Source organism: Symphodus melops (genome assembly GCF_947650265.1).
Source record: "Symphodus melops genome assembly, chromosome: 2".
NCBI classification, from domain to species: Eukaryota; Metazoa; Chordata; class Actinopteri; order Labriformes; family Labridae; genus Symphodus; species Symphodus melops.
Window position 1 is genome coordinate 24,312,040 of NC_136692.1, and position 24,843 is coordinate 24,336,882.

Consider the following 24,843-nt stretch of genomic DNA (forward strand, 5'->3'; position numbering starts at 1 on the left):
ACAGAAGAAAGAACGAGAGCGAAACTTCGAGCTTCAAATATTAAACATTTATTTTCGACGTTAAAAGTTGAATATCAAAGGCCATCACCACAGGCAAATGAAAAGCATCATTATATACCCACACAGAATTTTTTTTTTTTTTTTACAGTAGCCTTAACAAATAGAGAAATACAAGTGGAGTTGTATATTTGGTGAAAGTGTTTGTCGTGAAGAAAAAGTAACACAGAGAAAAAAAAAGAAGTTTTGCAATAACCAAAACAATACAATTTATGTTCTTAAATGTTCCAAAGTATAAGAAACCTGGAAATGGCCTTTGGCCAGACTGACTTTATTGAACACCAACATTATTTGAAGTTAACTAATCTGAATGTTTACTATGTTGTGTTGTGTACGTCTTGTTTTGTTGTTGGATTGTGGGTATTTGTTTGGATTACCAAGTGTCTATTATGTATACTGTACATATTGAAAAAACGTAAAACAATGTCACAGTTATTGTTTTAAAAACACGATCACTTTGAAACGCAGAGATTATTCGCATTAGTGTGCATTAATAATGAACATTGAGATTTAACACACACAGACACAGAATGAACAAAGTGTTCAGTAAACACAACAGTTGTAAAAGTTAGAAAATGCTTGTGTTAAGATGTTTAAAGTGCAATTCAGAAAAACAACAGTACTTTGAGTCATTTAAGTCCTTCTCAGAAGGAAAGAAGGCAGTTCATAAACATAGTGTCCTTTAAATAGTTTGCTCTTAACTAGATTGTCGAAAGCAGAACACTGAAAAGACAAGACACATTCCTGCTAGCCGCCCAAGTCTTAGTGTTCTCGTAATAAAAATAAAATAAAGATTGAAACAGTTTATAACTCCTGTCCTTGTGTCCAGCCTCGTAGCTGTGCTACCAGGCTCTTTTTTTACACATGCGTGGAGGAGTCAGGAGGCGGCTGGGCCAGGAAAACACCTTCGTCGAAATTGTTGGAGAAGCTGGTGTGGTAGCTGGGGCTCCTGCTGCCGCGAGGCTGCGACTTAGAGACCGGGGATCGGACAGCAGAGACCCTCTGAGCCTGGCACAGCTTTTGGATGAGAAAACGCTTGTCTCGACCCTCCTGGGAAACAACATAACATGAAGACGTTTCAATAATGATCAAGCATAGTCCATGCATGATTGATGCTGAAAATGATACGGAAAAGAAACCTACCATGACGAGCTGCTCCCTTAACTGGTTAATAACTCTCTTGTGAGCTCCAGCCAATGCAATCACATAAAACATGGCCAAGCTGCAGGGAAGAGTCAACGAGTTACAACCGACAGATAAAACACGAGTTGTGCAAGGATCAGTTCTGCAAGAATGCCTGATGGCAACACGTACCATGTTACAACAAAGAAGGAGACAGCGAAGGCCTCTGATGAGAGAGCAAAGAGGAGGGTCCGAGCACCATCAGGGAGTTCGGATACTGTTGTCGGCAAAACCTCCCATGAGGTGTTGTAATTAACAAACGGCCCACATGCATGGGAGCAGTTTATTCTGTGCAATAAGGGAGGTGTGAGTGAGTGCGCCTCGGGAAACAAGATAAATATTGACGTCTGCTATCTTCGAGGGTCAATTAAAGCTGCAGAAAAGCAAACATGACATCATTTAATCGACTGGGACAACATTGCATGACTCACTGAGCTACGCTGACGATGACAGGCAGACAGGCCAGAGCCAGGCCTATCAGCAGCACACCCAGGAAGAAGAAGTTGGAGCTGGACGCTCGGAACGGACGAGTGGCCGGACGGCAGTTGTTAATCAAAGAGACCTTCAGGTAAAGAGCAGAGAGGAAACATCAGGAGCCCTGCGTCTGACTGTCTGTCAGAGAACACACATGTAAGAAGAAATGAGTCACCTTTTTGATGTAGAAGATGAAGAAGTATTTTATGGTGCAGATAGCCGGGAGCATGGGGCTGTAGAAGGTGCCGATCCAGCAGATGGTCTGACCGTAGACGATCTCTAACACGTTCTGAGGAATAGCGAACTCCTGTTGGCCCCACCACTGAGCCAGGCCACAATCACAGTGCTTGACGATCAGCCTGACAGTTAAGAATTAAATACACATAAACACTTTCAGCCTTAAAGTATAACCAGCGGAAAGGAAATACAATGTGTGAAATTAGAAACACTCGTCAAGTGTATACAAAGTTAAGATGATCATATTCAGATAAGGACTTACTTTCTGGGGAACTCTACAAATACAGTGACTGCAACGATGATGATGAAGTCAAAGATGGTGAGTTTGTACATCTCCTGTCCCACACGGGTCTCCCAGCACTGTGGACGACAGTTCAGAGGCAGCAAACTTAGAAAAGTTACTACAGAATAAAACAGACCAATCCATGAATCACATGAAGTGTATTAAAGCCACACGAGGATGACTCCTGTCGTACTGGATATCAGCGCTGGAGGGATCACAGCAGTGCTCATATACAGAACATCATCTGCACCATTAATGAAGGCTTTGCTCTCAATACCCTCACCATGACTTTCAAAGTGTATCATCTTAATACGCTTTTGCTTACTTTAACATTTTAAGAGCGATGCTAAGCTAAACAAAAAAAATATCAGAATTCATTTTCCACAACTTCTTAACTTACTATCAATAATCAGAGATAAAAATACAGATAATTACCTATTAGCTATCCACTATGATCATGTAGTATAAGGAACTATTAAGTGTTTCATAAACAGACAATGTGCTAATTAGCATGCTAATACGTGATATTGTGACCTGAATTTAAAGTGTTACCTTGTTATTTTAAACAAAGCAGATGTATTTTGTGTTTTCTATGTATTTGTATATGCACACAATTGACTTTAAACTACCGGTAATCTAAATAATAATAAACTAATCTAATCTTTAAACCAATTGTATAAAGACAACCAGTTCAGTCATGCTCTGACAAAATAAATTCAATCAAATAAAACGGTTAAAATTATTATTATTATTTTTTTTTTTTAAATCAATCTTAATAGCTTTAAAGGCTTTCAGACAGTTTGAGTAGGTCACTGAGTTACGGGTTCGGGTGTCACTGGAGTTTGATCAGTAGAAATGATAGTGCTGTGAGGTGATGAGGGAGGACTCCTTACAGAGTAAAGCACATGGTTATAACCACAGAGGCAGGGCTCCTCCTCACACTTGGTGATCTGAGACCAGAGAGAGAAGAGCAACACTCCAATACTGGTCAACCTCATGAAGACACACCTGAGGAGAGAGAGACACATGCATGATGAATGAGCACAGACAGGAACCGTGTCGTGTTGTGTTTTAATGGTATGGCCTTTGTTTTTTAAATTCTCCTGAGCTGGGCGCATCACTTTCACCGTGTTTTTGACTCTTTAAGCAATTATTTGTTCAGGTCAGTATCGGCTCTAAGAGAAAGGCCGAGTCCGTCGTACCTCATGAGAGTGAAGCGGATCTCGAATGCAGGCGAGTAATCCTCATAATTGATGATGATGGAGAAGAGGAGCGGTGTGATGAAGTTGGCCAAGGTGATGACAATAGAAGGAAGATACTCGTAGATTAAATCCACGATGAAATTCACCTGCAACCAAAACGCTTTCATTCAGAACATGTACATCAAATGACCTTCCACCAAGTGGTTCAGTTTCGGTTCACTATTGTACGGCACGCGATTTTTGTTTCTACTGTCAAAAGTTGGGAAGGGTCCCAACAGAACAGATTCTTACAGTCCTACTTTTCTGCTACCCTTCTGTTCGGGTGCCAAGCATTGCAATCAGGCTCTAAAAGCTGGGGCTAGACAAACTGCTGATTGATCGAAAGCAAGGTCATGTCAGACAGAAAACATGTCCATTGTTGCCCTTTCTTAAATGTGTTGTGTTTTTCTTCTTTGTTGAATTTATTGACGGGGTACACCGTGTGCCGTTGCTATGATGTTATCGCAATTGCGCTTACATGCCCCCTACCAAACAATTCGATTGGTTATGGAAACGCAAAATGTAAAGGGTTAACCGGACCAAACTGTACAGAACCAACCCGGACCGCTTGGTGGAAACGGGACTGGAGAAAAAGCAGAGTACCGTCAAAGTTTGAGTAGAGCACAGTTAACAATCAAAAGTGGGCAGCAAAACATCCGCAACATTTCATCACCTTTATTTTGTTCATCTGTGCTTCCTGAGAGAAAATGGTGGCCAAGTAAATGCTGTAAAAACAACCAGCCAGAACAGCGATGACGAAAAGGTTGAGGATGAGACGGATGACATAGATCCGGAGCTTGTCTTTGCGGGTGCGATCTGCTATTTTCTGTTTGATCCTCTCCTCCTCCAAATCCGTCTGGATAAAAGGGAACATGGCATTTTGAATGAGGAAGGTCCAAATTCAAATTGATGCAGGGATTAAATATTTACAACAAACAAACAAACTGAGGTCAAAATCTAAGTATTATATTGATCCATCACACATATAACAGCTTTAATATCAAGAGCTACAGTTAATTTACTGTGTAAAATCATCCACCCTACCCATATAAAGCTCCTGCTTACATTTAAAGGTCACATATTACGCTAAATAATTATAAGAAGTCCATCCTCTCTGTTTTTTGCCAAATCTACTTTTCAGAAACCACCAATACCACTGTGTGTAAAAAAAAAAAAAAAAGACCTGGCTCTTTCTTGCACTTGATTGATTGATGTTGATGATAATGATGGCTTTGTTTGATCATTCTGATTTTAGGATGGTTTGGACTCTCTGAACTCTCTCTCAGCTGTCTCAGTCAGCCCGTGAGTCCAATCGGCCTGGAAGCCGTTTGTTTACATTTACTGACTTTGTTTCCTCTGCTCACTTCTGTTGTTCTTACTCTTCGATGTATTTCGCTTTGGATAAATCGTGTCTGCTTAAATGAATTGGAGAATTGCACAAACAGGCCATTTGGAGATTTCCCCTTTGTGACATCACAAAGAGCAGTAACCCCTCCCCCAGGTGGATGACACCCCCACAGCTAGGTGTTTGTTCTGACCTCAGAGTCATTGTGCAAGAAAGACAAAGCCACCCAAGCCTTTTTAGAGGGGCGTTGTCAAACACACTTAAAGCTACAGACACAGAAACGGAGACTTATTTAAACTGGTTTAAAGGGAGTCTAATGTGTGACCTTTAAATCTGAGCATGTGTGAACACACATTCAATCTGTCTAACTGCTACTGCTACATCCTGTTCAATGAATTGTCACGTTTCACACAAATCTTCAGCCGACCTTGAGCTCATAGAGCAAACTGCTTCTCTTCAGCCTCACAGCGTTCTCATTGGTGATGCAGAAGTCCCAGCCAGCGAAAATCTTGTTGCAAAAGCTCTGAAAGCGATCCTCATCCTGAACCAGGTTCTGTTTGAATCCCGAGGCAGACCTTGAAGAAAAATGATGCAAAGTTCACAAAACTTAAAAATCCAAAACACAGATTTGAATATAAACTCTGTCGAGATTGATCCGGCCTTTTCAGCCGTACCTTTTAACGATCCAGATTAGGCTGAGCAGCAGGTAGGCTACAGTGGCCAGCAGGTAGGCCAGGGGCAAATTGTAAGTGCTATTTGGAAAGTGTATTTTGTCCACCCTGTAGTAGCCGTAGAAAAGATAAGTCTGCTCCAGAAAGCCCTGGAGGTTGAACACAGAATCAAAGTGAAGAGACCAGAAATCAAACTTGGATTTCTTCCTGATGATTTTGAACGTGTGGGACTTACTCCACCAGACAGCAGATCTGTGATATGCTCATGGAAGATGACCAGACCCCGACGAGCGCTGCTTGGATACACACTGCACTCACTTCCTGTCGTCAAACACAGGATTGTACACGCTGAAGCCTTGGGTTATAACGATGCCAGTTTAACGCTTAATTTTGAGACAATACCAGCTTATAAAAGCAAGACTTGATCTGGATCTTAATAACACATACAAGAAATCACAGGCACACAGTTAAGTCATTTTGAGTTTAGACACAGCTGATGAATGTTTAACAAAGATTTGCATCGCATTAAATGTGAATTATCCATCATATGATTACATTATTGAATACTCAATCAATCAATCTTTATTTGTATAGCATCAATTCATAACAGGCGTTATCTCAAGACACTTTACAAAAGCAGGTAAAGGACCTTACTTATGGCTATATTACAAGAGCCCAGCTTAATCCATCATAGTGTGGCAAGAAAACACTTCCCTTTAACAGGCTGAAATCTTCAGCAGACCCGGGCTCATGACGGAACAGCCATCTGCTAAACTGTGGCAATACTGTGCTCTTCTTTGTGGGTTGAATCAAACATGCCTCTGCTCACCATCGTGTATGTTGTAGGTGATATTCCCTGAAGCACTGGGGGCGATGATGATTGGGAGCATGACGAAGCTGAACATGAGCAGAAAGATGACTAAATTGAGCATCACCAGGAAGCGCAGGAAGGAGAAGTAAGACAGGATCCCAGTGCCAAACATCCCTGTAAAATGTAGGGAAACACACGGAGATGAACCTCAGAAGAAAAACTGGCCCTGATTTGTTAAAGCCGACAAAGTATTTTTATTCCTCAACAACAATTATTAATTGTCTATGTGGTTTTCATGTCTCACCCTCGATCAGGTGAATGTCTCCTCTCCAAAGTTTCAGAGAGTTCAGCCATTGTTCAGCGTCGTCTTTCAGCTTCCTCAGATGCCGGCGCATGCTTTGCCTCATGTGGCTCCAGCTGCTGAGCTCTTTGGCCTCCTCTAAGCGCTGTGTGCTAACAAAAGCAGACGGACACGTAGTTTGTACAGAAGCCACACAAAGGGAAATCTTTCACACTGACAATAGAGAAAGCTCTAAACGCAGCACAATCACTTTCTCTTATTTGATTGGGAATAGAATAGAAGGCCTTTATTGTCATTATACAAATTGTACTACGAAATTCCTAATTACTCAACAAGAAGTGACTCAGTATGATGCGATAATGTCGTTCCTACTTGTGTCGACGTTTCTCCACCATGGTCTTGGCCAGTTCCCGGATGGGTCTCTCTGTCGGACTCTTCACTTTCTCCTCACGTCTTCTGAACGTGCTGATGCCCCATTTCCCGCTGCCAGAGGAGCCCAGTCGTGCTCTCGAGCTGCCTCTTCGCTTGGGGCCTCCGGTGGACGACTTCCTGCGGTACAGCAGAGACTGGTAGCTGGGGAGCTGGTCCAGCAGCGGGTTACTGCTGACTCGTCCACTAGGATCAGTGTAGAAGACTGCAAAAAAAAAAAAATGGTGAACCGAGATAATAACAATCTCATGATGTGTTTTATTGTTTGTTAATAACAATGCTTACTATTCCACTTTTATATCGGCATGTCAGGTCCGTCATTTACGTATCGGCTATCAGACTGATCCACGTCACTGATCTAGAAATATTCTTTAAACTTTCTCGTCTCACTTTGAAGAAGTTCACACTCAACTGGAAGAAGTGTCCACAAATTGTCTCCATGACAACGTTCAGACGAGATAAATGATCAAAAGTATGTCAATGTGATTACTTACAATTCAATAGAGACGCGATTTACTGCAGAGTCTAAGTTTAATAAATAAAGAGATGAGTGTTCTAGTTTTACTATTTCTAGTCAAATTTACAACATAAAATCAATGATTTTGTTTTAAACATTTTTATATATTAAAATTCATTAAACTAAACGGGTGAGCTTTTTTCCTTGCTCACCTAAAAGTATGTTCATGTGACTTTTACAAGAAAAAAAAAGGAGGCACTGGAATGACTCTTTGTTTGATTCTCCAATTCATAAATCAACATGTTAGTTTTGTATGAAGGACTGGATACATGATTGACAGATAATTCATGTTACTGCTTATTAGCAGTGAAATAGTTATTTAAGATGCTCCGAGGGGAAACATCCAGGCCAATACTGACGTTTGAAATAACAAATTAGCTGACTGTAGATTCCGATAGATGATGTTAGTTGTTTGTTTTCACTTCTTTCAGTAAGCCTACTACAATGCCACCATGTTTTCTCCAATGTTTGACAGTGAACACAAGTCAGAGTGTTTAACAGGTGACTTCACCAGCAGAAAACATCTCGTCTCTGAATCAGTAGTTAAATGTACAAGGGGCCAGCATTCAATTGAGATGTCTCAACAAAAAAATATCAGAGCTGACGTTGTTCATGCCACACTGTTTGCCAATGTGCCAATGTTTGTCAACAGGGCAGATATCAGCCTGATACAGATGCATCAGTTCTTCTAAATGTTCAATAAAGACAGTGTATGGATTATAACACAGCATCCAGCCTTGTACACGGAACACTGGTTTTAAACAGAAACAGTCAGAGCTCGGAGTATTGGTATTTATTACTGATGAATTATTATCACATTTAGGTTACACTGTGAATTAGATAAGATGATGGTAAAAGTTGCAGAGATCAACATTTAACGAAGCTTCTTAAAGTAAGAGACAGACACTGACGGGAGACTCCTTTTTTTCCCTTTATATAGTTGAGCAGGATGAGGCAAGAGCTAAACGAGACTCAACAGGTAAAAATGCCAACAGTGGAGTTTTGACACAGTTAAGATAAACAAACAACTTTATTTACGATGAAACAAATCTAAGGAACCATTACTAGAAAATCATTACCGACCAGGTCAAAGCACATAGCCCAATGTTATCAGCGGTTTGATTTAAGTTTCCAGTTTAGCATTACTAGCTGATGGGCTAAAGTAAAGTGAAATAAAGCCGACATGTAAGCTAAATATTCAAAGTAACAGGCAGGAATATCGCGCTAACTTTACCTGAGTCGACCTCCATGGTCCCCGTTTCCTTTTCAATTAAAACAGTTATGTGTTCTTTGATATAACTACAAGCTAACGATAGCAGGGAGTCGGCTCTCCGTTGTCAGGAAGACAACAGTTTTTCCCAGAGACAACTTCCTGAATGTGGATCCACATCCACGAGCAGCGCGCGCCTTCTGCTTTCAATATTACACTGCTTCTTTCCTTATTTATTATGATATTTCAATAGTCTACTTTTAAAATAAATCATTCTTAGTATTTAATGTGTAGCATATTACTTAAGGTTTGTAATATACTTAAAATAGGACAGGTTGAATTGTGACTTTAACACGTAAAATACTTAAACATCACAAATGAGAGTAAATGCTATTTGTTACTTTCCACCACTTCATAATTTAGCTGATTTATAAAATATACTTTACTTATTAGAACCAGTTCACGTTCAATAAACAATATATATTTGAAGGCTTGTTGATTAATTAATATTTTGATATTACTTAAGATAGCCTATAAACATTTGTATTTATTTAAAAAAAAAAATGTCTGTTTGTAAATTGTTAATGAGAAACGTCCTCAGAGACACACATTAGAAGAAACATGGACAAAACTAAGTTTTGTCTTAAGGCAGAATAACTAAAATAAAAACTCATCAACATTGTTGTTCTGCAGGGCCAAGAAAGATATTGCACATCTGGCTGTGTAGGCTGTATAGGCTTTATTTTGTAAAGGTAGTGAAGTGAATTTAAGGTCTCAAAAGAAGGAGGACAATAACCACTGCCACAGGAAATCCCTTTAGTGAAATAATTAACTAAGTGTCCAGTTTACAAGAACATTTCCTTGACTTGGAGTTAGATGGGCTAAAGGTTATGTTGACCTGTCCGTCCTTCCAACCATCCACCCATAGTTCTGTTTACATCAGGCAGTCATTAAACACATCCACAGCTGGTTACTTTACTGACTCAGGTTGATAAATTGTCACATAGATGGCACTCGTTATCCAAGGGTATTGTCACAACATAGTGTCAACATGCAATGTACGTCAACTATTCAGAAGCAGTGGACTTTTACCTTTATAAGTTAGTAGAGCACACACTTCCTGGTAGCTTGACAGTCCTTCTTTTTATCAGCAGTGGTAGAGTTGCTCAGATTCAGTCACAGGTTACTCCTCAGGCTTATGGACTGCTTGAAAGACTAGAATGGATTTATTCATTTAGTTTATTCTCTTTTTGTTTACAAATCTACATCCTTTCATTGAGACTTCTGGAGTTATTTATTGTCTCTCACCATCTCGACACATTCACCAGGTAAGGAGGATTTGTTCAACTTCAGAATATGTTAAGATCATACAATTTTCCATCGGTAACAACCTCTGCCAACTCATCATATTTGGAAACCCACTCTGAGGGTCTGCTTTCTTCAGTGGTTTGTCTGTAAATGTCAGATTTTCAATTCTGCTATCAGTGGGGCTTCTTCTAGCTGTGGTGGAAACTAAACTGTGTGCATGAATTAAAGATGAACAAAGGAGGATGGGACCAAGAGATTAAGTTACACATGATTCCCTGTGACAATGTAGCCGTCATTCTGAGACAGAGAGGCATGGCCCGAGCTATAATGAAGTTTAGTTGGCAACCTGAGCCTAACAACGGCATAAAGGCATACAGGTGTGCTTTATCTGTCTCATGACAATAGTATGATTATAAGATTATAGAGACCTCCATGTTTTTTTTCCAGCGTACAACTGGACCTGGACTGTACAAGCATCAAAAGACGTAAAAGTGACTGTGACTGAGTGAGCTGCAGGATCGTCGTTGTTGTTTTCAAGGCAGAGAGAAATCTTTAACTGAAAGGATCTGATGACAAGTTACAGCAGCGGAGGATTCTTCAACCATGCCTACCATGACAGTGAGACTCTGGAAGTCGATAGAAGGTTTGTGGTTACATAACTACATTACGTTTTTTATGGGTTATGTGAATAATCTATCATGAAGAGTCTATCCTTATGTATGTAGCTGTAATGGTATGTACACATACCATTACATCTATAAAGACTTAAAAGAAGAAATAACCTGAGATGGAAGACAGATTTAAAATACCGTATCTGCAAAATGACCAATATGAAAAAGTTTATGAAAATGCTGTTTTAATCAAAGATCTCACTTGATTGTTAGAACATAAATAGGATTTACCCCAATAACAGCTGTGTTGATTTTTAAATTAACACTGATCACTCAAATGGCTGGAGGAGATATGCATTAATCTTTTTTAATTTTTTTTATTTTGAGCAAAACCTACAGGTCTAAAGGCTGAAAAAATGTTTTCATAAAACTTTCAAGATGGGTGCATTAGTCCATTGGTGCATTGCAGTTAACTAAAGGTTTATTCACAACTTCCTTGTAGGACATTAAATCCTTTCCCCACAGAAGACAAAAAATTCTCCCCATAGAATTTCAATAGCTAAGGCTTAGATAATTACAAAACAACTACCTTATAATCATAACCTGAATATCCAGTTTCTTCCTTGAATTTATAACCCCAGTGATTGTCTGTATTTTAAACATGAGTGCAATGACCTCATTGATTATGATATATGATATTTTTCCGGAAAACACAACGCAATATACACACACTCACACACACAATGTTTACACATCAACAAAACTGAGACACAAAACTAAACAAACATAACACAAACATGCATATGGTTCTTATGTGGAGTAATCTTATCTTTTCCCTGACTTCATGATTTTAGTATTCATTAACCTTGATTATTATAATATTTTAATCAATTGTTCCCATGTTATAAAAAAATCTCTTTATTTTCCCTTTAGTTTATCGAAGGCTAAACATTTATAAGAAGTTGCGATATAATGTTTAGCTTGCAGTGAGCAAAAAGTAAATATAACTGTATTCATATCTGAAGGCTGGATGAAGTTGGGAATAATCCAAGGATAACTGGCAGAGGGCAGATAGTCAATCTCATAGAATATCAGATAGTATGAACCTTTCTGTGATTTAAAAGTGGCATCTTTTAAATCACTTCTGAAAACTCATTTTCATAGACTTGCTTTTATGTGATCTTTTCTTTTAAGATTTCTACTAATCTCTCCTTTCCTCATTCATTTAATTGGCAATTACTTTTATCTATCTCTTTTTTGTCTTAGTCTTTCAATTCCTCCCTTCTTGCACTTATCTTACTGCACTTAGTATTTTATAATTCCTACTCCGTTTTAACGTTCCTCTCTCTTGTCGTCTGCAGTCTTACTCATTTTACCTTTTCTTATTTATCTCCGCTTTTATCCTCATTCTACTTATGATGTGATGTCGTCCCACCCCCCTTCAGTCTAATTATTAGTGCTTTTATTTGAGCCATTTGTTTTTAGTTTGTTCCATCCGTTTACCTCTGTTCCTTCTAAATGCTGTTGTATTTGTTGTATCAGTCCATTACCCTCTAAATGTTGATGTTTCTATATGTAAAGCACTTTGTAAACAGTTGTTTTTAAAGGTGCTATATAAATAAAGTTATTATTATTATTATTATTCCCCAGAACTTAAAATGTGCAGGAAGCTCCAAAGCCACATTTAATACATCAATCAGGCATACGTATATATTATTATTAAAACAATGTAACAGGGTTGGAGTTAAGCACTGTTTTTGTTCTGTTTGGTCTTAAGGTATTCCAGCAAAACCCCACACGCCAATCCCTATGCCAGGCAAGACCCGACCTGGCAGGGTGAGAGGGTAGGCACATTTTATTCATCACCTGAACAACGCGCTAGTGATGGAGGAGAGGGGAGAGAACCCCGGGGGGCCTGGCAGGAGGAGAGCTGGAGGGGAAGAGAGAGTATTCCTATGGACCTCATCTCAACACGCCCCGGGAGTCCTGCACGGCCGTATGACCTCAGTGAGTGGACCTGCACTGAGGGAACAAGTTGAATTATTGAACTTTAGATCAGTCTTCATGTCTGTACTTCATTATTCCACACAAAAGCTAAATGTGTTGGTGTTGACCACTATGCTCCATGGTCTTGGTTACTGTATGAACAAAGTGACACCTCTGTTCATATAGTACTCAATGTGACGTTATCTCCTCCACACTTCTTTTTTCAGATCACAGTTCAGATCACATCGACACTCCGTATGATCGATCACCGGCTATACGACTCCCTTCCTCAATGTCAGGTAACTGTTAAACTGATCTTTTCGTCAACATCAGATTGGTTCCACTGTCAAAGTCTTTGGAGTCATTTCCTCCCCGTACACCGTTGCTATGGTTCTCTACACAAACACAAACTCAGTTGCTTTGAAAAGACAGGAATTAAAAACTAATTTAACACACATGTTGACTCTGCTAACCACAAACTGGATAATTATTAATGGAGGTCACATTATAATTATTGGCAGGGGTAACAAGGAAGTTGTCAAAGAAAATAAAACAGGGGGAAGCTTAGGCCTACAGTTAAAGAACAGCACCTTCATCCAAAGGGCATAATCTAAAGGTTGTGTTCATGTGCTTTTAATAATGCACGGTAATTCAGTCTTTAACAGTCTGTATCATATTAAAGCTTTATTTAACATGAAGAGATATCCCTTACAGCTTTATTGGGGTAATTCCTGTTCCAAGTTCCTTTGGCTTCTCACGTCACAAAGAGTGGACTATTTTAGCAGTTCAAAGTATAAAACAGTGAAGGGAGAGGGACATTTTAAATGCCTCGATGTAAATACACCAACATTGTTTTTAGGTACACAGTCATTTTCAATATTGGTTGGAGATTTATTTATACTTAACCAGTCAAACATTGTACACTACGTTCTTATTGTGTCCTAAGTGTGCAGATTAAGCCTTACAACAAAGTCTGGATGCACTCCCTCTGTGTGCTAGTTTCACAGCTAGGTGTGAAATTTTTCAAAATATATTGGATGTTTTATGTTGAGCTTATTATACATTGTCCTTATTTTTCAATAGAGCACAATCATTAATTAGAAAATGTAATTAAATGCTCTGCAACCATGGTATCACTTCAGCTTGATACATTTCGGTTGTTCGCAATTGTATTTGATACTTATAAGCAAATTGCTTAAAGGGGAGCGAAGCATTTAACATGGCAACAATTTACCTTCTACACATCTTTTAGCTTCATCAATATGCATATTGGCATGCTAAAATCTAGCTCAAAACATAGCTAGACCAGTGTAATAATAAAAAGCCTTGTATGGCTGTAGATCTTCTGCCTGTAATTTGAAGGATATGTTATTCAGCATTATGTGTGTAACAGTAGCCAGTCACTAGTCACTGAGCAATGCATCTGTATCATGGCCATAATCAGGAGTGTAGATAGTAAGGACGGTAATGTAATAGCATCTACTTTAGCGCACACTGTATATTGCACTGCTATCAACTACACTTTCAATCAGTGCATTCACACAGTAGATAATTCCAATGGAGTAGAAAGAAATAATAGAAAGTTGAAAAAAAGAGTTTTAAATGAGCTTGTATCTCTTAATCAAGCTGTATTGGTTATATTCACACTGCATCAATTTGCCACTGGTATGTCATAATGCTGTGGATCAGGTTTTAAACCATATGCATTTGGGCACCTGACAAAACACAAGCATTTCACCATCTCCTTGACTGATCAAGAAAGAAAAAGACAATGCATTAAAATGTGGAGGGACCTGGTCATTACAAAGAAGAGAAATGTTTCTGAAAGAAATAAGCAACTTCCTGGATATTTTAACATAAAATAACTTTAGCTGTGAATTTGCTGAAACATTTGGCAGTATACAATATGATAGGAAATATCATGTGGACTTATTTGAAGTAGACTAAGCTTTTAATCATTTACAAGCTTAATACGGTAATTGTTTGACATTGAAGTATGATTTTCTTCAGCAATAATCTTTTAAGAACATTTCAACTTTTCAACCTGAGCCTGACGTGGAGCATCCTGAACTTGTTAAATGGATGTTTAAATGTGTGCTCAACCATGCCTGCTTAAATATCCTTTTCTATTTGTTTTTTTTCCAGGCAACATGACAATGAGAATGAGGGGAGCAACAGTAAGAAGGATGAGCATGTTTTCCGGTGCTGATCCTGCCTATTTAGCTTTCACAGAAGATGCCATCAGGAATGAGAAGGAAAATGGTAAAAGCCTGTGACGTGAAGTGTGATACCTGACCTGCATCTTGTAGCCTATGTAGATAACGGAGATGGTTTGTCTTCGCATTTTGTGTGTGACAGAGGAACAGAACCTGGTGAAGGAACTTGTTGCCCTGTCAACACATGAGAGAATTCAGGCTTTACGGGGCAACCCAATGAGCTTTGAAGAGAAAAAACATATCAGGTGGGTTTTGACTGACAGGAAGTAATGAACTTCCTTGTCAGTGTCTGTGCACTAAGTTAATCATTACACCAAGCTATGAGCAATAAAATAAGGTCATATTTCTACAGGTATCTAAAGACAAGATTGTATTCATGTGTTGCAATAGTTCACTGGAGCAAAAGTTATTAGTTGCGTGAACGTTTAATGAATTTTACCCAATAAAGACACTATGGAAATCAAGGTCAAAGGTTTTTTCTGCAGCATCCAGTTATCTTAGCTCCTCTAACTGTTTGATTCTATATTGTTAAGGTACTAGTGTTATCATAACATCAAATGTTTTTCATTCCCTCCACAGGAGCCAAGTACTGGCATTCCAATCTGCAAAACAATCCCGCCATTTCACATGTTTTGCAGAGTGCTCTAACAGAGTGTCATTGGTGAGTGTGTCATTGATATAAAGACCATACTACATGTGCTATTTTTCTTTTCTTGTCATGTCACACGCTGCTCTTTCAGTCCTTCCGTAGGTGTGGCTACAGTATAAATTCGGCGAGGCAGACCCTGGAGCTCTGGCAAGGGACTATGAAAGAGATTGGCGGCAAATTTGGCACCAGTGTCCTCTCCTATTTCGTTTTCCTCAAGTGGCTGCTGATGTTCAACATTTTCTCCTTCCTTGTCAACTTTTGCTTCATCACCATCCCAATGCTTGTTTACGACCCCTCACCCAACATAACCATGAATGTAACCTTCAGAGGACTGGAGCTACTGACCGGAGCTGTAAGTGGAGGCGCTTACAACATACATCTATCGAAATAATCACATTACTTAAAACTCCTGTCACAAGTTTTTTAGCTGGTTATGAAACTCACTTAAATTTATACTTGTTTCTATTTTATGATGCACAAAAGTAAACATTTGTACAGACTAACCAGTTAGATTATTCCTATGTTGTAGTTATTAACACCTAAAACCACTGCCAGGGGGAAGTTGTCATATAAAGTGATTGTCAGCATGCTGCTAAAACAGCCTTTGTTTACATTTTCCACAGCAAAGATTATTGGTGTCCTCACTGAACACTTATTCTTTCACGGCAAATGTCTTGTGTTTATTTCAAAGTTGATGAGTGATACATTTGATTGTTCAAATAAAGAAAAAGGGGACTTTTTTTGCAAGGGAAAAACCAACAAAAAGATAAGTTGTAACACTTTTTCCACAGGACGTGCCAAAATAGACACAAAAAAAAAGTTCCACACATGAGTCCCCACAATTTCAAATATTCATGTGAATAATCAATCATATACTTTATTATTTAAAGCTAAGGGATAACCACTGAGGCACTAATCATCAATTGTTTGCTAACAAGCTAACGTGGCACTTTATAGGCTAATATGTCAGTGTTCCAGTAGGCCTATTGTTTCTTGCACTCCTCCCAAGTAATCATTTTATTTTGATACATGCCAAGATATATTATATTAATATAGATAAACATGTTTTTAATGTTTCAAGGGATACTTTCATTACACAACCATGTATTACGGAGGCTACACCAATGAGATCCTGGTGGGTGTGTTGGACTACAACATGCAGTTGGCATATTTCTTCACTATAGCCATCTACATGGTGTTCTGTGGACTCGTACTCATCTTCAGGTCAGTCATATTATTTTTATAACTATGGAAGATCAGAATATTTAAGATTGCTGTAGATTACTTGAATGAAACTATGTTATCTACTCCTACTTTATCCTCACACAGCATGGCCAGCTCATTCAAGAAAAACTATGTCCTGGCAGACCCTGTTTCAAACAGTGCGTGGCAGCTTCTGTGTAGCTGGGACTTTAATATAACCAATGAGCGAGCTGTAAGACAACGCAAGAACAACCTGCGTGTCCAACTTAAGGTATTTTTACATCATTCCAGCTACATTTTTAAACATACAAACATATCTTCAGAAATTATCACTACATTAAATGTTATATACATAAATTACATCTCAGCTTTTTTTGCCTCCTAAAAACTCACTTGTTCATCGCCTCCAAACTACAAGATAGATAGATAGATAGATAGATAGATAGATAGATAGATAGATAGATAGATAGATAGATAGATAGATAGATAGATAGATAGATAGATAGATAGATAGATAGATAGAAGAAGCCCCATTATCACCCTGTAAAATACCCATTTCTACAGCAGAATTAAATATGTTTACACCTGTTACAAAAGATTTAGGTATACATTATTTCTTTGTTTGTACACAATATACGGTGGATGATTATTATTATTTCTTTTTTATAACCTCCCCTTTAAGATATTTGAATAATTAGGCCTGCAGCTGACTGAACTAACTGGTGGGCATGCTAAAGCCTTTTGCCAGGAGTCCCATTTTAATTGCCACTCTATGTCTGTTACCTAGATTGATCAAAAAATAGGCTGAGATATTGTTTCTATTATGGTGACCTCCATTCTTTTCTTCAAAACATCTCTGCATAAATACTGTATGTTGGTGATGTTACTGAGATTTTAAATAGTTCAAATTTGGATATCAGCTCAAGCTTTCAACACATAATTTATCAATAAACAATTCACTTACAAAATAGATCAATTCCTGCATACATTTAATTCACTGTCCCCATCTCTTCAGGAGTCTTTGTCAGAGAGGGTCCAGAAGGAACTGCTAACCGTCTCTGAAAGGCTAAAGCACTTTGGGGTTCATCTGGGTTCCTGGTTGCTCTCCACTGGTTTAGCCGTTGGCTGTGGAGTTAGCATCTATCATCTCTGCAGCTATGAAGATCTGGTACTGTACTGTTACACCTAAATTATTGAATAATGACAGGTTTTCCTTCTTAATACAATTGAACTCTCATCCCATTAAAATAGCCTACTTGGAAAAAAGGCTTGCTGCAGGATTCCTTTGTATGCAGTCGTTCACAGCGGCTGAAAATACATCACAACATCAAATCATTTGTTCAATGAGACACCTTATCAGCAGACATCATAAGCCACAATTTACTGATAATGACTGACCAATATGGGTTTTGTAATGTTGAATGCCAGTAATGCAGGGTTTGACTCATTTTATTGCAAACAGTAAGTGTGCAATAACACTGCCTTTATCTGAATTCCTTCTGTTATCTTTATAGAGGGCTACAGATACTGCCAACGTGTCTTTGCTTGAGGAGGCAGAGACTCTCCTGGTTCCCTTTGTTGTCTCTCTAATGAATCTGGTTGTGCCGCTCTTCTACTCCCTTTTCAACAAGTTTGAGCACTACTCAAGCCAGCGAATACAGATCTACACTCTGGTAGTCAGGTTAGCAGAAACTCGATATTCTAAGAACAAATGGAAATAAAAATGTGCATGTTGTTTTTTTTAGGAATAAGGACTTTTAGTTTTAGTTCTGCAGAGAACTTGACTTTTCCTCATAAACTATTCCCCCCCAAAATGAAATTGTTTTATTTTTACTTTTTGTAACACTTTTTGTGGTTAAAAAGTTTGTTTCAAAGCTATGTGTTCATTATTTAGATTGATTGTCAAAAGTGCACAACAAGTTTGAATGCAACGCTAAGAGCCCTTCCTCTACCATCACATTTACACTGACATGAGTGTAGTTTCGTTATAACTTTGTGGGGAAAAAAAATGTTCCTGTAGGTCTATCAAATCAGAAAACATTCTTTTGTGCACTTGTGATTTCTTAGATCTTTTATCTCTTTTCCAACTTACAGAAATGTCTTCCTTAAGATGTCGATTCTGGCTGTTTTGTGTTACTACTGGATGCATGTGGTGGCTAATAAATTTTCGGTAAGTGAGACTGAGATTAATCCCTTATAGCCCTTTTTAAACATGAAATATTCTCATTTATTTACTAAGTCTGTTCACAACAGTGTTGGGAGTCCATAGTGGGACAGGCTCTGTATCGTCTGGTCATTTTTGATTTCATTTTTCTGATGTTGGGATCCTTCTTTGGAGAGTTTCTAAGCAAGTGAGTAACACACTGTTTGTGTTCTCTCCAAGCAAATGTGTGTAAAGTGAATGTCTGACTTGAATCATGTTCATAACTTCTCTAACAGTGTGATTGGGGCGAGATTAGCGCCACGTCTTGGGCTTCCAGAGTTTGACGTAGCCAGGAACGTGCTTGAACTAATCTACGCACAAACTCTGGCTTGGTAAGAAAAATGCATTAATTCAGATTTGAGCCACTCCTTTGACTCAAAGTTAGAACTTGTGTTTGCTGTCCTGTTTTTAGTTTGGATCTACGATTCCACTGTTACAGTAACAGTTAGCTCATCTTGTATTATGTCTCCACAGGATTGGAATCTACTTCTCTCCCCTGCTACCAGTCATCCAGATTATTAAATTTTTCATCCTGTTTTACTTAAAGAAGGTAAACCCAGATTAATCAAGAGCTGAGGAGATCGTCCACTGAACAGAAACACACTGCCATATGCAGGAATAATGCAAGGACTGTGTATACTGCACATCATAATGTCTAAGGTTCACATTAGTGTATGTGTGAACCTGGTTCAGTAATCGATTGGAATCCTATGTGCTTCATTTTGAGTTATGGAAAGAAAGGGTTAGGGTTAGCTTAGCATAGGTTTGGTTGAACGGATTAACTTAATGGCTGAGTTGAAAAATGCAAGGCCAGTAATTTCTTTTTAAAGGAACCCATGCTGGATCTTCTTCTATTGAATATTTAATGATCATGTTAAGCTACTTCATGGTTTCTTTTATGAAGGTCAACATAAACTTTATGATGTCCTCACTGATGACATGAGCTCATTTTATTCAAGGCATGCTGGGTAATGAATAAAACGGTGTGTCTCTGTCTTTGATCAAGTGTTTTTGTATCACCTCCTAGGTCAGCCTGACACAGAACTGCCAGCCTCCACGGCGGTCAGCCAGAGCAGCTCAGATGCAAACCATCTTCATCGGCCTCCTCTTCTTCCCTTGTTTTGTGGGGGCCCTGTCCATTGTTGGATACACTGCCTGGAGGTATAAACACATATTTTTGCAGATCATTATAGAGGAAATATGTTGGGATGTAACGATACATGATACTTGGTTCACAATACAATTCTCTCACAATTTATTTTACTACAAAAAATTATCAGATGACCGAAAAAGATTCCTTTAATTTTATCATGCAAACACCAATGCAACTCGTTTGCTCTTTGTTTCTTGCGATCATTTGAGCGAGCGGGGCTGCAAAATGGCTTTTTAGTGGGGTTTGGCTTTTTAATGTTTTATTTTTCCTCATAACGAGGATGATCATGACTGGGACTTTTCATTGTGGTTAAATTGTTAGTTGTAGTAATGTCGGGTTAAATACTGCATCATGTTTGTCGTCCATTTGTGTAGTTCCACGTCTTCTTGCAACATTAATAATATATATAATATATTCTTGCCACCTCTTTTATTTTCTGTATTGGGGAAGCCAAATGCTTCCACGCCTCTGATTTAAAAGACGGTGGTGCATCCTCAATTTCAAAATCTTGCTCCCTACCCGTTATGATAAGGCCTGCTTGTTACAACCGATTGTGATGTAGGACATCAAACATGAGAAGATAGAGTGCCCTCTGCTGTTTAAAAAAAGTATTGTGATTCATTTTCCAGATTACCGATGTGAACCATGCATCTTTGAATCTAATTTTTACTACCTTGCAATATATCTTTACATCCCTAGAAATATGTGATCAAAACCCCTGATCCCTGACACATGATAGCTCTAACTCTAGTGCAATGTATCAAATGGTAACATTTATGTTTGATATTGTACATGGTCCCTTTACAAATACAAGTTAAATGAAACTAAATGTTGCATTTCTTCCCTAGAACGAGGGCTGGCCAATGTGGACCAAACACAATATACTCTTAAAAAATCAAATCATTACACGTCACAGACACTTGAACAGAAAAGAGAACGTCATGTATTTTGTTTATTCTACAAACACTGAACTGCACATGCATGCATTCATATGGACATGTACTAAAGGAAAGATGACAGGGTGAGGCGCTGCACATAAAAGCAAGGTCATATGGACAGTGCTCAAAATGTAAACTGCCACCTGTACAGCTACAAGACCATTTCCCAGACTTGGTCCACACTTGGACTTGAACTGGCAACACTTTATGTCCAAACCCAAGTCCATACAGACTTGGCAACTGCTCCACATGGATATGAAAAGGACATCAGAACAAACTTCTTTTGTTTTGTTTTTTTAAAGTGATTAATTATGTTGAACAAAAATGCTCCTTTTTTAAATTTTATTTTGCTCAGCAGTGATAAAGGAGCCTGTTTAAGAGGGACAGAGAGAGAAGATTCAAAGAACTGGTGGTTCTACTAAGGAAGCATAACATTATTTTAACACAACATCATATTGTTCTAAACAATATTGTCTTACCCTTTATGACATTTTAAACATGTCTATATATATAGACAGGTTACATTTCCCAGCCCTATACCTAAACCTCCGTCTTTTCTTGTGCAGTCTCAAACCATCAGTGGAGTGCGGCCCTTTCCGAGGACTAAACAACACCTTCAGTGTTGTCGGAGTTTGGATACAAGATCTGGAGGAAATCCCTGGTTCTTCATGGGCTGTGTGGATCTACCACAATGTCATTAGAAGTGAAATCTTCTACTTTTTGGTCACACTTATTATCTTGTAAGTTTAAAGTGCAGGTGATATGTTGTGTGTATGCTGTGTGTGTGCAACATATATTTTGATGATGCAGATGAAATTCAATTGTGAAACAGTCTTCATGTTTTCACATTATCTATGCACTCATACGTCACTCATACTATTTAACCCTTGATGCTCAGGAGATGTTTTTAACGTAAAAAAGCATTCTCACCTTAAGGTCTATCTCAAAACACCTTCATCATACAGAATTGACTTGGTTCCATCCATCCATACTGATTTTCAAGTTCGGGGTTGCAGCAGGCTGGAGCCAGTCCCAGCTGTCATTAGTCAAGAGGCAGGGTAAACCGTTGACCCGTTGACGGATCGGCAGTCAGTCACAAGGCTGACATAAAAACAACCAGCCATACTCACATTCACACCTATGGGCACTGTAGAGTCACCAATTTTTCTAAATGGATGTCTTTGGACTGTGGGAGGAAGCTGGAGTACCCATGCACGGGGAGAACATGCACATTCCACACAGAAAGGCTCGAGTCTGAAAGGAAATTGAACCATCAACTTTCTCACTGTGAGACAACAGTGTTAACCGCTGCACCACCATGGAGAGATACTGACATACTATAAGAAACCTTTCATTAGTTAAAGCTCAGAAGTAGGGATTAAGAGTTCTTTCTCGACTTTGGAAAGTGCAATTTACAAAACATTGTCATCTCAACTTCCATAATCCTGCTCCATTTTTTAAAAAATGTGACTGTCTGGAAATGTTCAAAGAGGCCGTCTGAAAATGTTCCCTTTGTGACATCATAAAGAGCAGTAATCCCTCCACCAGGTGGGTGACCTTCCCCAGTTAGGTGTTTATTCTGACCTCTGAGTCTGCAAGTCAACAGGGCAACGCTGAAAGAAAGGCACTCAAGCCCTTCAAGAGAGGTGTGGTCTAACAGAGCTCATTTGCATTTAAAGCTACAGACCCAGAAACAGCCTTTGCTGAAATAATGGGGTTTAAAGGTATGAGGCAATATAGGATCAGAGTGGATTTTTAATAAGAAACATCCCAGACATTTTGTGGAGCTCTGAGCTCTGCAAGTGTTTTAAACTTGTTGAAAAGGAGGACAATATGTCACCTTTAATTTATTACATTTTAACAGAAAATGATGCAATGGAACTAAATGTCCCAATGGACAATAGTCTTTATTGACAAGTATTTACATTTTAAAACAGCCTGAAAGAGCATGTTACAAGCCTGTTGTGTGTGTTGCTGTCTTCATGTAAATGAGTTATCACATAGATAATCATGTCTTCCTGTTAAGGGTCACCATAAACATCTTTTGGCAAGTCACTGAAGGCAGGAAGCAGCTCATTCGTCAACTGAGACAACAGATAGTGAATGTGAGTGTGTTTTAAAAACTACCCTTTCAATATATATATTATCTATAGAAGCTTTCCCGTTTGTACATTGTTCCCTCTCCCTGCGTCCTTTTTTTCTCCATTTTCAAATTTAAATTCAGGAATGTTTAGTTGTCATCTCCTTTACTTTCCCCGGTTTTCTGTTTCTTTTGCTCTCACCAGGAAGGAAAAGACAAGACTTTCTTGTTAGATAAGCTGCAGAATCTGCAGAAATGTCAGCCGAATAAAAAGTCCAAACAGAGGAATCAAAGAAAGGTTTGATGTGGAGATTTGTTCATGCTTACTTCACCCGCTTCCCTCAGATTTGTTAACAGCCTGACGTTTTTTCTGTCCTTTAGCACACCAATCGGCATTCAGATGACAACTCCTCTGGAGGTCAGTCCAACTCAAATGCCATGGTTCAGACTTTCCTCACTCAACACCGGCTTGAAGAGGGGGTGGATGGGCCCAGTAGTGGTGGAGTGCCTGTTCCATCTGACATCTCCTCGTCCAGCTCTCTGATTCAAGTTATGTTGGCCCGAGAGAGAGCAGAGGCCACAGAGAGAGATGAATACTACAGTAGAACAGGTTTCTCTGAGAACCACGTAAATACACCCAGTGCTGTCACACAGGCGTTGCAAGCCAGATATCGAGCAGAGGAATACGGAACAGACGAGGCGGATGACCTGCCATCCTCTGGGTCGAGTGTTATGATGCAAGTCATGCAGGCCAGGCAGAGAGCAGAGGAGAAGGACAGGTTTCAGGAACACTCTGCTCCTCGACAAACCGCAGCTCCTGCAGGCTCCAGTGCTCTCATACAGGCCATGTTGGCCAGGCAGCAGGCCCAGAACGAGTATGATGATGGTTACTGAGAAAAGCAGTCTCCGTTTTTATCCCCCAAGAGACATGAACTGAACAAAACAGGAATTTTGTAAGATGACTGAAAAGAGCACATTCCTGGTTATGATTTGTTTTGTGACATGAGGTAGCATCTCTGTGCAGTAAGCCCATGATACTGTATTTAGAGAGGCAAAACATTCAGACCAGCTGTACAGTACATAAAGAAGTACAAACATAGCTATCGTAGCAGGACATGGAGAGATGGCAGGTCCACCTCTTTAACATGTTTTAAAATCTATTATAAAGTATGTTTCTGCAGCAGTATATAAGCATTATAAAATAAATCAATATACAAGTAATAAGTAGCAGGCCTTATTGAGCTGGTTCAGATTTAATTCCTGCATTAGAAAGTAAATTGTGACTTATATTGTGACTAAAACATGTGGACTCTCAGCTAGAGATTATTATTGTCTGTTCCCAGCCTATTAAAATGTAATGACACTTTAAAAAACAAAAATATGCCAAAAAAAAAACAAAACAGTGACGTCAAGCAAAAATATAGTCACCATATAACATTTTAAGCCAACACTGCCCTCTACAGGGATAATGTATACAATGCCAAATACAAGGTAGGTTTTCTACTGCTTTGGAGACAGACTATAGGGGCACATTTTAGTGTTTGAAAAACATGGTGAAGTGTATTTGGCATAATATGGGACCTTGAAATGTAAATGCAAAGTTTAAAATAATTAATATGAAATATGAATGCACTAATGACAGCTAAATTAATATTTGTTTAATTAACAAAAAAAAAATTTATACTCCACTTTTTGCTGTTTACCAGAATGTCCCATTGAGATCAGAAAGCAATATGAA

The 24,843-nt window shown here is 38.8% G+C and overlaps 2 protein-coding genes across 2 annotated transcripts; one reads left to right on the forward strand and one right to left on the reverse strand.

The window, feature by feature from the left end:
* Nucleotides 1-32: 32 nt before the first annotated feature.
* On the reverse strand, nucleotides 33-8,942 carry tmc7 (transmembrane channel like 7). The gene is made up of 16 exons (XM_079338365.1): nucleotides 8,783-8,942; nucleotides 6,975-7,236; nucleotides 6,606-6,754; nucleotides 6,320-6,475; nucleotides 5,726-5,811; nucleotides 5,494-5,639; nucleotides 5,247-5,394; nucleotides 4,148-4,330; nucleotides 3,436-3,581; nucleotides 3,127-3,241; nucleotides 2,213-2,310; nucleotides 1,889-2,072; nucleotides 1,671-1,801; nucleotides 1,372-1,527; nucleotides 1,201-1,279; nucleotides 33-1,107 (listed from the first exon to the last, which is right to left on the reverse strand). Exons 1-16 carry the CDS (start codon nucleotides 8,796-8,798, stop codon nucleotides 916-918), a joined length of 2,247 nt encoding a protein of 748 aa, XP_079194491.1. The 5' UTR covers nucleotides 8,799-8,942; the 3' UTR covers nucleotides 33-915.
* Nucleotides 8,943-10,014: 1,072 nt separating this feature from the next.
* Nucleotides 10,015-24,332, forward strand: tmc5 (transmembrane channel like 5). The gene is made up of 21 exons (XM_079338364.1): nucleotides 10,015-10,086; nucleotides 10,514-10,709; nucleotides 12,455-12,684; nucleotides 12,891-12,962; nucleotides 14,809-14,925; nucleotides 15,022-15,124; nucleotides 15,459-15,540; nucleotides 15,620-15,880; nucleotides 16,610-16,752; nucleotides 16,858-17,002; nucleotides 17,747-17,899; nucleotides 18,246-18,412; nucleotides 18,826-18,901; nucleotides 18,985-19,082; nucleotides 19,171-19,266; nucleotides 19,409-19,484; nucleotides 19,962-20,095; nucleotides 21,592-21,765; nucleotides 23,052-23,130; nucleotides 23,311-23,403; nucleotides 23,487-24,332. Exons 2-21 carry the CDS (start codon nucleotides 10,636-10,638, stop codon nucleotides 23,997-23,999), a joined length of 2,886 nt encoding a protein of 961 aa, XP_079194490.1. The 5' UTR covers nucleotides 10,015-10,086; nucleotides 10,514-10,635; the 3' UTR covers nucleotides 24,000-24,332.
* The last annotated feature ends 511 nt before the right edge of the window (nucleotides 24,333-24,843 follow it).

Coding starts and splice junctions, on each gene's coding strand:
- tmc7 (XM_079338365.1), bottom strand. Junction 5,640..5,725: donor CAGATCTGCTGTCTGGTGGA/GTAAGTCCCACA, acceptor TTCAACCTCCAG/GGCTTTCTGGAGCAGACTTA. Junction 1,802..1,888: donor TCATCTTCTACATCAAAAAG/GTGACTCATTTC, acceptor CTTTACCTGAAG/GTCTCTTTGATTAACAACTG.
- tmc5 (XM_079338364.1), top strand. CDS start 10,636: ATGACAAGTTACAGCAGCGGAGGATTCTTCAACCATGCCTACCATGAC. Junction 15,125..15,458: donor GAAGAGAAAAAACATATCAG/GTGGGTTTTGAC, acceptor TTCCCTCCACAG/GAGCCAAGTACTGGCATTCC. Junction 15,881..16,609: donor TGGAGCTACTGACCGGAGCT/GTAAGTGGAGGC, acceptor TAATGTTTCAAG/GGATACTTTCATTACACAAC.